General features: G+C 39.7%; 2 protein-coding genes across 2 annotated transcripts; both read left to right on the top strand.

Moving 5' to 3' along the window:
* Positions 1-439: 439 nt before the first annotated feature.
* LOC132426706 (translationally-controlled tumor protein-like) lies at positions 440-967 on the top strand. Its single transcript, XM_060013491.1, has one exon. It carries the CDS (start codon positions 440-442, stop codon positions 965-967), a length of 528 nt encoding a protein of 175 aa, XP_059869474.1.
* An 8,916-nt stretch (positions 968-9,883) lies between these two features.
* On the top strand, positions 9,884-10,411 carry LOC132426705 (translationally-controlled tumor protein-like). The gene has a single exon (XM_060013490.1). It carries the CDS (start codon positions 9,884-9,886, stop codon positions 10,409-10,411), a length of 528 nt encoding a protein of 175 aa, XP_059869473.1.
* The last annotated feature ends 2,961 nt before the right edge of the window (positions 10,412-13,372 follow it).

Here is a 13,372-nt window from a genome sequence, read left to right as displayed (position 1 = left end):
GAAATACAACTAAATGAAGTGGAGATAGGAAACCTTCCAGAAAAAGAGTTCAGAATAACGATATGACGATGATCCAGGACCTCGGAAAAAGAATGGAGGCAAAGATTGAGAAGATGAAAGAAATGTTTAACAAAGACCTAGAAGAATTAAAGAACAAACACGTAGAAGAATTAACAAACAGAGACGAACAATACGATCACTGAGATGAAAAATACACTAGAAGGAATCAATAGCAGAATAACTGAGGCAGAAGAACGGATAAGTGACCTGGAAGACTGAATGGTGGAATTCACTGCCTTGGAACAGAATAAAGAAAAAAGAATGGCTTTTCCGCCCACTCCCCCCTCCCTGCAAGTGCCGCTTCTGCTGCACTGCGCTCTCTCTGAGCTCCGGGCTCCTACTAAGCTAGTGCCACCGTTGTCTCCCTCCAGTCGCCATCATGATCATCTACCGGGGCCTCATCAACCATGATGAGATGTTCCCTGACATCTCATCAGAGATCAAGATCCGGGAGATTGCGGATAGGCTGTGTCTGGAGGTGGAGGGGAAGATGGTCAGTAGGAGAGAGGGTAACATTGATGACTCGCTCATTGGTGGAAATGCCTCCTCTGAAGGCCCTGAGGGCAAAGGTACTGAAAGCACAGTAATCACTGGTGTGGATACTGTCATGAACAATCACGTGCAAGAAACCAGCTTCACAAAGGAAGCCTACAAGAACTACATCAAGGATTACATGAAGTCAATCAAAGGGAAACTTGAAGAACAGAGACCAGAAAGAGTAAAACCTATTATGACAGGGACTGCAGAACAAATCAAGCACATCCTTGCTAATTTCAAAAACTATCAGTTCTTTATTGGTGAAAACATGAATCCAGATGGCATGGTTGCTCTGCTGGACTACTGTGAGGATTGTGTGATACCAAATAGGATTTTCTTTAAGGATGGTCTAGAAATTGAAAAATGTTAACAAATTTGGCTGTTTGGATCTATCACCTGCTCATCAGAACTGGCTGGCTGCTGCTTTTCATCCACATAAAACCAGGACTTAGACAAATGGGACTGATGTCAACTTGAGCTCTTCATTTTGATGTTGATTTGTTTGGAGCGGAGGCACTGTTTTTGAGGAAAATAAAAAAACATGTCATGTAGGTTGTCTAAAAATAAAATGAAAAGAAAAAGGAATGTAAAGAAATGAAGACAGCCTAAGAGACTTTTGGGACAATATTAAACACAACAACATTCACATTATAAGGGTCCCAGAAGGAGAAGAGAGAAAGGACCCAAGAAAATATTTGAAGAGATTATAGTCGAAAACTTCCCTAACGTGGGAAAGGAAATAGCCACCCAAGTCCAGAAAGCACAGAGAGTCCAAGGCAGGATAAACCCAAGAAGAAACACGCCGAGACACATAGTAATCAAACTGACAAAAAATAAAGACAAAGAAAAATTATTGAAAGCAACAAGGGAAAAACGACAAATAACATACAAGGGAACTCCCATAAGGTTAACAGCTGATTTCTCATCAGAAACTCTACAAGCCAGAAGGGACTGACACAATATATTTAAAGTGATGAAAGAGAAGAACCTACAACCAAGATTACTCTACCTGGCAAGGATCTCATTCAGATTTGATGGAGAAATCAAAAACTTTACAGACAACGCAGGGAGGAGGGGTGGTGGTGTGATGAATTGGGCGATTGGGATTGACAGGTATACACTGATGTGTATAAAATTGATGATTAATAAGAACCTGCTGTATAAAAAATAAATAAAATAAAATTTTAAAAAAGAGAACAGGTGAAAAGCCAAAACTGATTATTTTATTCCTAGTGACATTTTATATGTTAAATAATTATTTTATAAATTTTTCAGTTGATTATATTGGATTTGATAGGAATAAAAAAAACAAAAAAGCTTTACAGACAAGCAAAAGCTAAGAGAATGCAGCATCACCAAACCAGCTCTACAACAAATGCTAAAAGGACTTCTCTAAGTGGGAAACACAAGAGAAGAAAAGGACCTACAAAAACAAATCCATAACAATTAAGAAAATGGTCATAGGAACATACATACTGATAATTACCTAAAACGTGAATGGATTAAATGCTCCAACCAAAAGACACAGGCTTGCTGAATGGATACAAAAACAAGACCCATATATATGCTGTCTCCAAGAGACTCACTTCAGACCTAGGGACACATACAGGCTGTGAAGGGATAGAAAAAGATATTCCATGCAAATGGAAATCAAAAGAAAGATAGAGTAGCAATACTCATATCGATAAAATAGACTTTAAAATAAAGAATGTTACAAGAGACAAGGAAGGATACTACATAATGATCAAGGGATCAATCTAAGAAGAAGATATAACAATTATAAATACATATGCACCCAACATAGGAGCACCTCAATACATAAGGGAAATGCTACCAGCTATAAAAGAGGAAATCAACAGTAACACAATAATAGTGGGGGACTTTAACACCTCACTTACACCAATGGACAGATGATCGAGACAGAAAATTAATAAGGAAACACAAGCTTTAAATGACACATAGACCAGATAGATTTAATTGATATTTATAGGACATTCCATCTGAAAACAGCAGATTACACTTTCTTCTCAAGTGTACATGGAACATTCTCCAGGATAGATCATATCTTGGGTCACGAATCAAGCCTCCATAAATTTAAGAAAATTGAAATCATATCAAGCATCTTTTCTGACCACAATGCTATGAGATTAGAAATAAATTATAGAGAAAAAACGTAAAAACACGGACACATGGAGGCTAAACAATATGTTACTAAATAACCAAGAGATCACTGAAGAAATCAAAGAGGGAATCAAAAAATACCTCAAGGCAAATGACAATGAAAACATGACGATCCAAAACCTATGGGATGCAGCACAAGCAGTTCTAAGAGGGAAGTTTATAACCATACAAGCTCACCTTAAGAAACAAGAAAAATCTCAAATAAACAATCTAACCTTACACCTAAAGCAACTAGAGGAAGAAGGACAAACAAAACCCAAAGTTAGTAGAAGGACACAAATCATGAAGATCAGAGCAGAAATAAATGAAATAGAAACAAAGAAAACAATAGCAAAGATCAATAAAACTAAAAGCTGGTTCTTTGAGAAGATAAACAAAATTGATAAACCTTTAGCCAGACTCATCAAGAAAAAGAGGGAGAGGACTCAAATCAATAAAATTAGAAATGAAAAAGGAGAAGTTACAACAGACACTGCAGAAAAACAAAGCATCCTAAGAGACTACTACAAGCAACTCTATGCCAAAAAAATGGACAACTTGAAAGAAATGGACAAATTCTTAGAAAGGTATAAGCTTCCAAGACCGAACCAGGAAGAAACAGAAAATATGAACAGACCAATGACAAGCAGTGAAATTGAAACTGTGATTTAAAATCTTCCAACAAAGAAAAGTCCAGGGCCAGATGGCTTCACAGGTGAATTCTATCAAACATTTAGAGAAGAGCTAACACCCATCCTTCTCAAACTCTTCCAAAAAATGGCAGAGGAAGGAACACTCCCAAACTCGTTCTGTGAGGCCACCATCACACTGATACCAAAACCAGACAAAGATACTACAAAAAAAGAAAATTACAGACCAATATCACTGAAGAATATAGATGTAAAAATCCTCAACAAAATACTAGCAGACAGAATCCAACAACACATTAAAAGGATTATACACCATGATCAAGTGGGATTTATCCCAGGGATGCAAGGATTCTTCAATACATGCAAATCAATCAATGTGATACACCATATTAACAAACTGAAGAATAAAAACCATATGATCATCTCAATACATGCAGGAAAAACTTTTGACAAAATTCAACACCCATTTATGATAAAAACTCTCCAGAAAGTGGGCATAGAGGGAACCAACCTCAACATAATTAAGGCCATATACGACAAACCCACAGCAAACATTCTCAATTGTAAAAAACTGGAAGCATTTCCTCTAAGACCAGGAACAAGACAAGAATGTCCACTCTTGCCACTATTATTCAACATAGTTTTAGAAGTCCTAGCCACAGCTATCAGAGAAGAAAAAGAAATAAAAGGAACACAAATTGGAAAACAAGAAGTAAAATTATCACTGTTTGTAGATGACATGATGTTGTACGTGGAGAATCCTAAAGATGCCACCAGAAAACTACTAGAGCTAATCAATGAATTTGGCAAAGTTGCAAGATACAAAATTAATGTATAGAAATCTCTTGCATTCCTATACACTAACAATGAAAGATTAGAAAAAGAAATTAAGGAAACAATCCCATTCACCATTGCAACAAAAAGAATAAAATACCTAGGAATAAACCTACCTAAGGAGGTAAAAGACCTGTACTCAGAAAACTATAAGACACTGATGAAAGAAATCAAAGATGACACAAACAGATGGAGAGATATACCATGTTCTTGGATTGGAAGAATCAATACTGTGAAAATGACCATACTACCCAAAGCAATCTACAGATTCAATGGAATCCCTATCAAATTACAAGTGGCATATTTTACAGAGCTAGAACAAAAAATCTTAAAATTTGTATGGAGACACAAAAGACCCCAAATAGCCAAAGCAGTCTTGAGGGAAAAAAACGGAGCTGGAGGAATCAGACTCCCTGACTTCAGACTATACTACAAAGCTACAGTAATCAAGACAATATAGTGCTGGCACAAAAACAGAAATATAGATCAATGGAACAGGATAGAAAGCCCAGAGATAAACCCACACACCTATGGTCAACTAATCTATGACAAAGGAGGCAAGAGTATACAATGGAGAAAAAAGAGTCTCTTCAATAAGTGGTGCTGGGAAATCTGGACAGCTACATGTAAAAGAATGAAATTAGAACACTCCCGTCATACACAAAAATAAACTCAAAATGGATTAGAGACCTAAATGTAAGACCGGGCCCTATAAAACTCTTAGAGGAAAATATAGGAAGAACACTCTTTGACATAAATCACAGCAAAATCTTTTTTTTTTTTGGCGGTACGCGGGTCTCTCACTGTTGTGGCCTCTCCCGTTGCGGAGCACAGGCTCCGGACACGCAGGCTCAGCGGCCATGGCTCACGGGCCCAGCCGCTCTGCGGCATGTGGGATCTTCCCGGACCGGGGCACGAACCCGTGTCCCCTGCATCGGCAGGCGGACTCTCAACCACTGTGCCACCAGGGAAGCCCTAGTTGGCATCACTTTTGATTCTCCAGAAAGTCGCCCTGGTGGAGAAGTCTTCCCTGCCCATCAGCATCATGCAGGTCTCCAGGAGGAGTCATCTACGGTCAGGCCTCACCCTTTGCAGACTAGACTTGCATTCCTTGAGGGCAGGGCCTGGGCTGTTGAAAGGCTCTCCGCCAAGTCTGTGTGGGTTCGGCACTGGGCTGAGGAGCAGAGCAGCCCCTGGAAACTTCCATCCACCCAGCTAGTCTTCTGCTTCCAGCACTATATGACAGCTCAGTGTCCTAACTTGGAGCTTTCTTGACTCCTGTTGTATCTTATGTTCCTGACAACTTGCTGTGTTGCACACTTTAAGGCCAAATTATGGGGCATGAACAGCATTGTTTGAAATTTCAGTGAATAGAATGGTGATAGGTTGCTTCCTTGTAGCCTCCAGATCTGCTTTCCACCCTCCCTGTTCAGTGCCTCAGTTTGGTCTTTTATCAACAGACTTCCTTGTCCTCTGGCTTCTAGTTACGTTCAGCCAATGGAGGCTAAAAGTGGGAAAAAGAGGAATGTGAGATTGTTTATTCCCCATCATACACCCCACCTTCCTAAAAGCAGGGTCTCTGCAGACACCTTTCATACGCTCTCTGCTTCCTCCCTTTGTCCCCTCAGGTCCCATAGTGATCAAGTTTCCCACTGTCATTGGCCCTGGGATACTGCATCATTTCTTGTTGCTTTTCCTTTATTAAACTCTCAATTATCCATCTGTTTATTTCTGGGACCCTCATAGATAGGACAAGTGCCACTGAGATATATGAATTACCACCTAACCTAGCTCTGTCACATGTCTGTGGTACCTTGACAAGTTACTCAACCTCTCTGGGCCTTGGTTTCTTCATATGTAAAATACTGCAGGGAGAGGAGGTATGCTCTGAGGTCACTTTTCAGTTTAGAATCTTTGGTTCTAAGGTGATAAGTGTAGGTCCTACAGAATTTAACCAGGAGAATATGGGTCTGAATGGAAAAATATGTAAAATTATTCCATTGGGCATTCGGGAGTAGGGGTTACAGGAGTTACCTCAGACTTAAGAGTTGGTAGAGGAAAAGGCAAGAAATACCTCCACCTGTGCTGCATGTGTATTTATTTTAAACATGATCCTTTCCAAGAAATTCTCCAGACTTGTGGTAGGAATCAGCTCTTATTTTGTCTTCAGCTCTGTTTGTATTTGTCTTCTTTTGTTAGAAAATGTAGGAAAAATCTCTTTCTCTTGGTGTTTTTTTCTCTACTTCTATTAATCTATTTCTATTAACCTAGTCTCTCTCTGTATTTGTTTTCTTCTTTTTATTACTGTTTCTTTCCATTAAAACAAAGAAAAGAGGGACTTCTCTGGTGGCACAGTGGTTAGGAATCCACCTGCCAATGCAGGGGACAGGGGTTCGAGCACTGGTCCAGGAAGATCCCACATGCCGCAAAGCAACTAAGCCTATGCGCCACAACTAGTGAGCCTACACTCTAGAGCCTGCGAGCCACAACTACTGAGCCCACGTGCCGCAACTGCTGAAGCCCTCACGCCTAGAGCCCGTGCTCTGCAACAAGAGAAGCCACCGCAATGAGAAGCCCGTGCACCGCAACGAAGAGTAACCCCCGCTTGCTGCAAGTAGAGAAAGCCTGCATGCAGCAACGAAGACCCAACACAGCCAAAAATAAATAAGTAAATAAATAAAATTTAAAAAAAAACCAAACAACAAAGAAAAGAAAAGAAAAAAAAGGTATTCCCTTCAGTACCTACTTAGCAGGGGAAAATCAGAAAGTTCCTAAACAAAGGCTCCTGGCAGGCATCCAAATGAAGCAGTTCAAACTGACCAGCACCTGGAGCTGCCAGTTAAAGAGTCGCAAATGCTGGAAATTTTTGGCTCAGGAGGAGTTTTCCCAGGCTGAGATCAAGCCTGACAATTTTAACTTTCCACTTCAGACTGAATCCACTTTGGAATCTACCTGGCTGTTTCTCACACCACTCAGGTGCCTTGTACCTGTGATTTCAGGAATAGAGCTTAAAACCCAGAGAGGGAGGCTGAGATTTCTCTGTAACTGGAGTCATAGAAGGCCCTAAGACTTCTAGAGCTGGAAGGACTTCAAAGAGTATTTATAACAAAACCTCTATGTTTTACAAATACAGGAACTAAGATGCAGAGAGAGGAAGGGTCTTGCCCAAGGACACACAGTAAAGTAACAGCAGAGCTATTAACAGTTAAAAGGTACAAGATGCCACATATTAACTCCTTTAATCCTCATAACAACCCTATGGAGACAGCATTAGTAGCACCTTCTCATTTTACAGATGAGGAAACAGTCCCAGAGAGGTAAAGAACTTGCCTGCACTGAAGTCTGTGTTCTCCACTACTTCAATCTACCGCCTCCAAGGATGATGTTGTAGCTTGATGTAGCCTGTGGCTTGAAATATGGTGGGAATATTGATGTCACAGAAATCAGCAAATACTACAAATCAGCTTGTTTTGTTGATTGTCACAGTTTAAGAAAGTGATGAAGGACTTCCCTGGTGATGCAGTGGTTAAAAATCCACCTGCCAATGCAGGGGACATGGGTTTGATCTCTGGTCCGGGAAGATCCCACATGCCACAGAGCAACTAAGCCCATGAGCCACAACTCCTGAGCCCGCGTGCTGCGACTACTGAAACCTGCATGCCTACAGCCCATGCTCCACAACAAGAGAAGCCACCACAATGAGAAGCCCGCGCAGCACAATGAAAGAGTAGCCACAAGAGTAGCCCCCACTCGCCACAACTAGAGAAAGCCCACACGCAGCAATGAAGACCCAAGGCAGACAAAAAAAGTAAAATAAAATAAAATAAATAAATGAAATAAAATAAAATTATTAACAAAAAAAGAGAAAGTGATGAAGATGCCGAAGCACGGGGAGATGCAGGGACCCCCATGAGAGAGATGGGAGGATCAATTTCAACGAGTTTCCAATATGGATCCCATTCTCTGTCATGTGTAACCTTTAAAATAAACTCCTTTTTTCTTAAGTCTTCCCCGTTATCAATAAAAGTGTGTGTGTGTGTTTAGGTATAATTTATATAAAATAAAATGCAGAGATACTAAAAATTCAGTTCACTGAGTTTTTACAGTGTTTACCCCCAGGCAACCACCACTCTAAATGAGAGAACATCCCCATCATTCCAGAAAGTTCGTTCAAGCCTCTAACCAGTAAAATTTCCACCATGGCTTCCAACCTGCCCTCCCCCAGCCATTTTCTGATTTCTTTCATATATATGGTATTTCAGTCTTCCGGTTGCTCAGGCCAAAAACCTTAGAGTCATCCTTGACTCATTTCTTTCTCTCACACCCGACATCCACAGTGTTTCCTGTCAGGTAGATTTTCAAAATATATCTAAAATCTAACTGCTTCTCATCAACTCCACTGCTGCCTCCTTGGTCCAAGCCACATCATCTCTCACCTTCTGACCGGTCTCCAGCTTCCTTACCTTCCCAAGCTCCTCCACTCCTCATACAGTCTGTTCACACAGCTGCCTGAGCAATCTTTTAAAAATGTAAATTCAGATCATGACACCGCTCTGTAAATTCAGATCATGACACCGCTTACCATCTCTCAGAGTAGAATCAACCTCAAGCTCTCTACCGTTGTAAGGTCGTCTCCAATTTTTGGATCTCAATCTACTGCTCCCTGCTGGCTTACCAGGCTCAAGCCAAACCAGCCTCTTTGCTATTCCCAGAACACACAAGCACATTCCCCCCTCACAGACTTTGTCCTTTCTGGTTCTTTTTTTTAAATCAGCTCGTGTGTGTGTGTGTGTGTGTGTGTGTGTGTGTGTGTGTGTGTGTGTTTTATTTATTTGCTTGCATTGGGTCTTAGCTGCAGCTCACCAGCTCCTTAGTTGTGGCATGCTAACTCTTAGTTGCTGCATGCTTGTGGGATCTAGCTCCCAGACCAGGGGTCAAACCCAGGCCTCCTGCATTGGGAGCACAGAGTCTTAACCACTGCGCCACCAGGGAAGTCCCTGTCCTTGCTGGTTTTGAAACAGGAGAGAAGGGGCAGGGCACAACCTTTAAAAGAATGACATAGAGCCTCATCCACCAGAGGGCAGACAGCAGAAGCAAGAAGAACTTCTGCAGCCTGTGGAAGGAAAACCACACTCACAGAAGAATAGACAAAATGAAAAGGCAGAGGACTTTGTACCAGATGAAGGAACAAGATAAAACCCCAGAAATACAACTAAATGAAGTGGAGATAGGAAACCTTCCAGAAAAAGAGTTCAGAATAACGATATGACGATGATCCAGGACCTCGGAAAAAGAATGGAGGCAAAGATTGAGAAGATGAAAGAAATGTTTAACAAAGACCTAGAAGAATTAAAGAACAAACACGTAGAAGAATTAACAAACAGAGACGAACAATACGATCACTGAGATGAAAAATACACTAGAAGGAATCAATAGCAGAATAACTGAGGCAGAAGAACGGATAAGTGACCTGGAAGACTGAATGGTGGAATTCACTGCCTTGGAACAGAATAAAGAAAAAAGAATGGCTTTTCCGCCCACTCCCCCCTCCCTGCAAGTGCCGCTTCTGCTGCACTGCGCTCTCTCTGAGCTCCGGGCTCCTACTAAGCTAGTGCCACCGTTGTCTCCCTCCAGTCGCCATCATGATCATCTACCGGGGCCTCATCAACCATGATGAGATGTTCCCTGACATCTCATCAGAGATCAAGATCCGGGAGATTGCGGATAGGCTGTGTCTGGAGGTGGAGGGGAAGATGGTCAGTAGGAGAGAGGGTAACATTGATGACTCGCTCATTGGTGGAAATGCCTCCTCTGAAGGCCCTGAGGGCAAAGGTACTGAAAGCACAGTAATCACTGGTGTGGATACTGTCATGAACAATCACGTGCAAGAAACCAGCTTCACAAAGGAAGCCTACAAGAACTACATCAAGGATTACATGAAGTCAATCAAAGGGAAACTTGAAGAACAGAGACCAGAAAGAGTAAAACCTATTATGACAGGGACTGCAGAACAAATCAAGCACATCCTTGCTAATTTCAAAAACTATCAGTTCTTTATTGGTGAAAACATGAATCCAGATGGCATGGTTGCTCTGCTGGACTACTGTGAGGATTGTGTGATACCAAATAGGATTTTCTTTAAGGATGGTCTAGAAATTGAAAAATGTTAACAAATTTGGCTGTTTGGATCTATCACCTGCTCATCAGAACTGGCTGGCTGCTGCTTTTCATCCACATAAAACCAGGACTTAGACAAATGGGACTGATGTCAACTTGAGCTCTTCATTTTGATGTTGATTTGTTTGGAGCGGAGGCACTGTTTTTGAGGAAAATAAAAAAACATGTCATGTAGGTTGTCTAAAAATAAAATGAAAAGAAAAAGGAATGTAAAGAAATGAAGACAGCCTAAGAGACTTTTGGGACAATATTAAACACAACAACATTCACATTATAAGGGTCCCAGAAGGAGAAGAGAGAAAGGACCCAAGAAAATATTTGAAGAGATTATAGTCGAAAACTTCCCTAACGTGGGAAAGGAAATAGCCACCCAAGTCCAGAAAGCACAGAGAGTCCAAGGCAGGATAAACCCAAGAAGAAACACGCCGAGACACATAGTAATCAAACTGACAAAAAATAAAGACAAAGAAAAATTATTGAAAGCAACAAGGGAAAAACGACAAATAACATACAAGGGAACTCCCATAAGGTTAACAGCTGATTTCTCATCAGAAACTCTACAAGCCAGAAGGGACTGACACAATATATTTAAAGTGATGAAAGAGAAGAACCTACAACCAAGATTACTCTACCTGGCAAGGATCTCATTCAGATTTGATGGAGAAATCAAAAACTTTACAGACAACGCAGGGAGGAGGGGTGGTGGTGTGATGAATTGGGCGATTGGGATTGACAGGTATACACTGATGTGTATAAAATTGATGATTAATAAGAACCTGCTGTATAAAAAATAAATAAAATAAAATTTTAAAAAAGAGAACAGGTGAAAAGCCAAAACTGATTATTTTATTCCTAGTGACATTTTATATGTTAAATAATTATTTTATAAATTTTTCAGTTGATTATATTGGATTTGATAGGAATAAAAAAAACAAAAAAGCTTTACAGACAAGCAAAAGCTAAGAGAATGCAGCATCACCAAACCAGCTCTACAACAAATGCTAAAAGGACTTCTCTAAGTGGGAAACACAAGAGAAGAAAAGGACCTACAAAAACAAATCCATAACAATTAAGAAAATGGTCATAGGAACATACATACTGATAATTACCTAAAACGTGAATGGATTAAATGCTCCAACCAAAAGACACAGGCTTGCTGAATGGATACAAAAACAAGACCCATATATATGCTGTCTCCAAGAGACTCACTTCAGACCTAGGGACACATACAGGCTGTGAAGGGATAGAAAAAGATATTCCATGCAAATGGAAATCAAAAGAAAGATAGAGTAGCAATACTCATATCGATAAAATAGACTTTAAAATAAAGAATGTTACAAGAGACAAGGAAGGATACTACATAATGATCAAGGGATCAATCTAAGAAGAAGATATAACAATTATAAATACATATGCACCCAACATAGGAGCACCTCAATACATAAGGGAAATGCTACCAGCTATAAAAGAGGAAATCAACAGTAACACAATAATAGTGGGGGACTTTAACACCTCACTTACACCAATGGACAGATGATCGAGACAGAAAATTAATAAGGAAACACAAGCTTTAAATGACACATAGACCAGATAGATTTAATTGATATTTATAGGACATTCCATCTGAAAACAGCAGATTACACTTTCTTCTCAAGTGTACATGGAACATTCTCCAGGATAGATCATATCTTGGGTCACGAATCAAGCCTCCATAAATTTAAGAAAATTGAAATCATATCAAGCATCTTTTCTGACCACAATGCTATGAGATTAGAAATAAATTATAGAGAAAAAACGTAAAAACACGGACACATGGAGGCTAAACAATATGTTACTAAATAACCAAGAGATCACTGAAGAAATCAAAGAGGGAATCAAAAAATACCTCAAGGCAAATGACAATGAAAACATGACGATCCAAAACCTATGGGATGCAGCACAAGCAGTTCTAAGAGGGAAGTTTATAACCATACAAGCTCACCTTAAGAAACAAGAAAAATCTCAAATAAACAATCTAACCTTACACCTAAAGCAACTAGAGGAAGAAGGACAAACAAAACCCAAAGTTAGTAGAAGGACACAAATCATGAAGATCAGAGCAGAAATAAATGAAATAGAAACAAAGAAAACAATAGCAAAGATCAATAAAACTAAAAGCTGGTTCTTTGAGAAGATAAACAAAATTGATAAACCTTTAGCCAGACTCATCAAGAAAAAGAGGGAGAGGACTCAAATCAATAAAATTAGAAATGAAAAAGGAGAAGTTACAACAGACACTGCAGAAAAACAAAGCATCCTAAGAGACTACTACAAGCAACTCTATGCCAAAAAAATGGACAACTTGAAAGAAATGGACAAATTCTTAGAAAGGTATAAGCTTCCAAGACCGAACCAGGAAGAAACAGAAAATATGAACAGACCAATGACAAGCAGTGAAATTGAAACTGTGATTTAAAATCTTCCAACAAAGAAAAGTCCAGGGCCAGATGGCTTCACAGGTGAATTCTATCAAACATTTAGAGAAGAGCTAACACCCATCCTTCTCAAACTCTTCCAAAAAATGGCAGAGGAAGGAACACTCCCAAACTCGTTCTGTGAGGCCACCATCACACTGATACCAAAACCAGACAAAGATACTACAAAAAAAGAAAATTACAGACCAATATCACTGAAGAATATAGATGTAAAAATCCTCAACAAAATACTAGCAGACAGAATCCAACAACACATTAAAAGGATTATACACCATGATCAAGTGGGATTTATCCCAGGGATGCAAGGATTCTTCAATACATGCAAATCAATCAATGTGATACACCATATTAACAAACTGAAGAATAAAAACCATATGATCATCTCAATACATGCAGGAAAAACTTTTGACAAAATTCAACACCCATTTATGATAAAAACTCTCCAGAAAGTGGGCATAGAGGGAACCAACCTCAACATAA

Source organism: Delphinus delphis, chromosome 6 (assembly GCF_949987515.2).
Source record: "Delphinus delphis chromosome 6, mDelDel1.2, whole genome shotgun sequence".
NCBI classification, from domain to species: domain Eukaryota; kingdom Metazoa; phylum Chordata; class Mammalia; order Artiodactyla; family Delphinidae; genus Delphinus; species Delphinus delphis.
The sequence above is the reverse complement of the archived record's forward strand: the minus strand, read 5'-3'. Positions and strand labels throughout refer to the sequence as shown.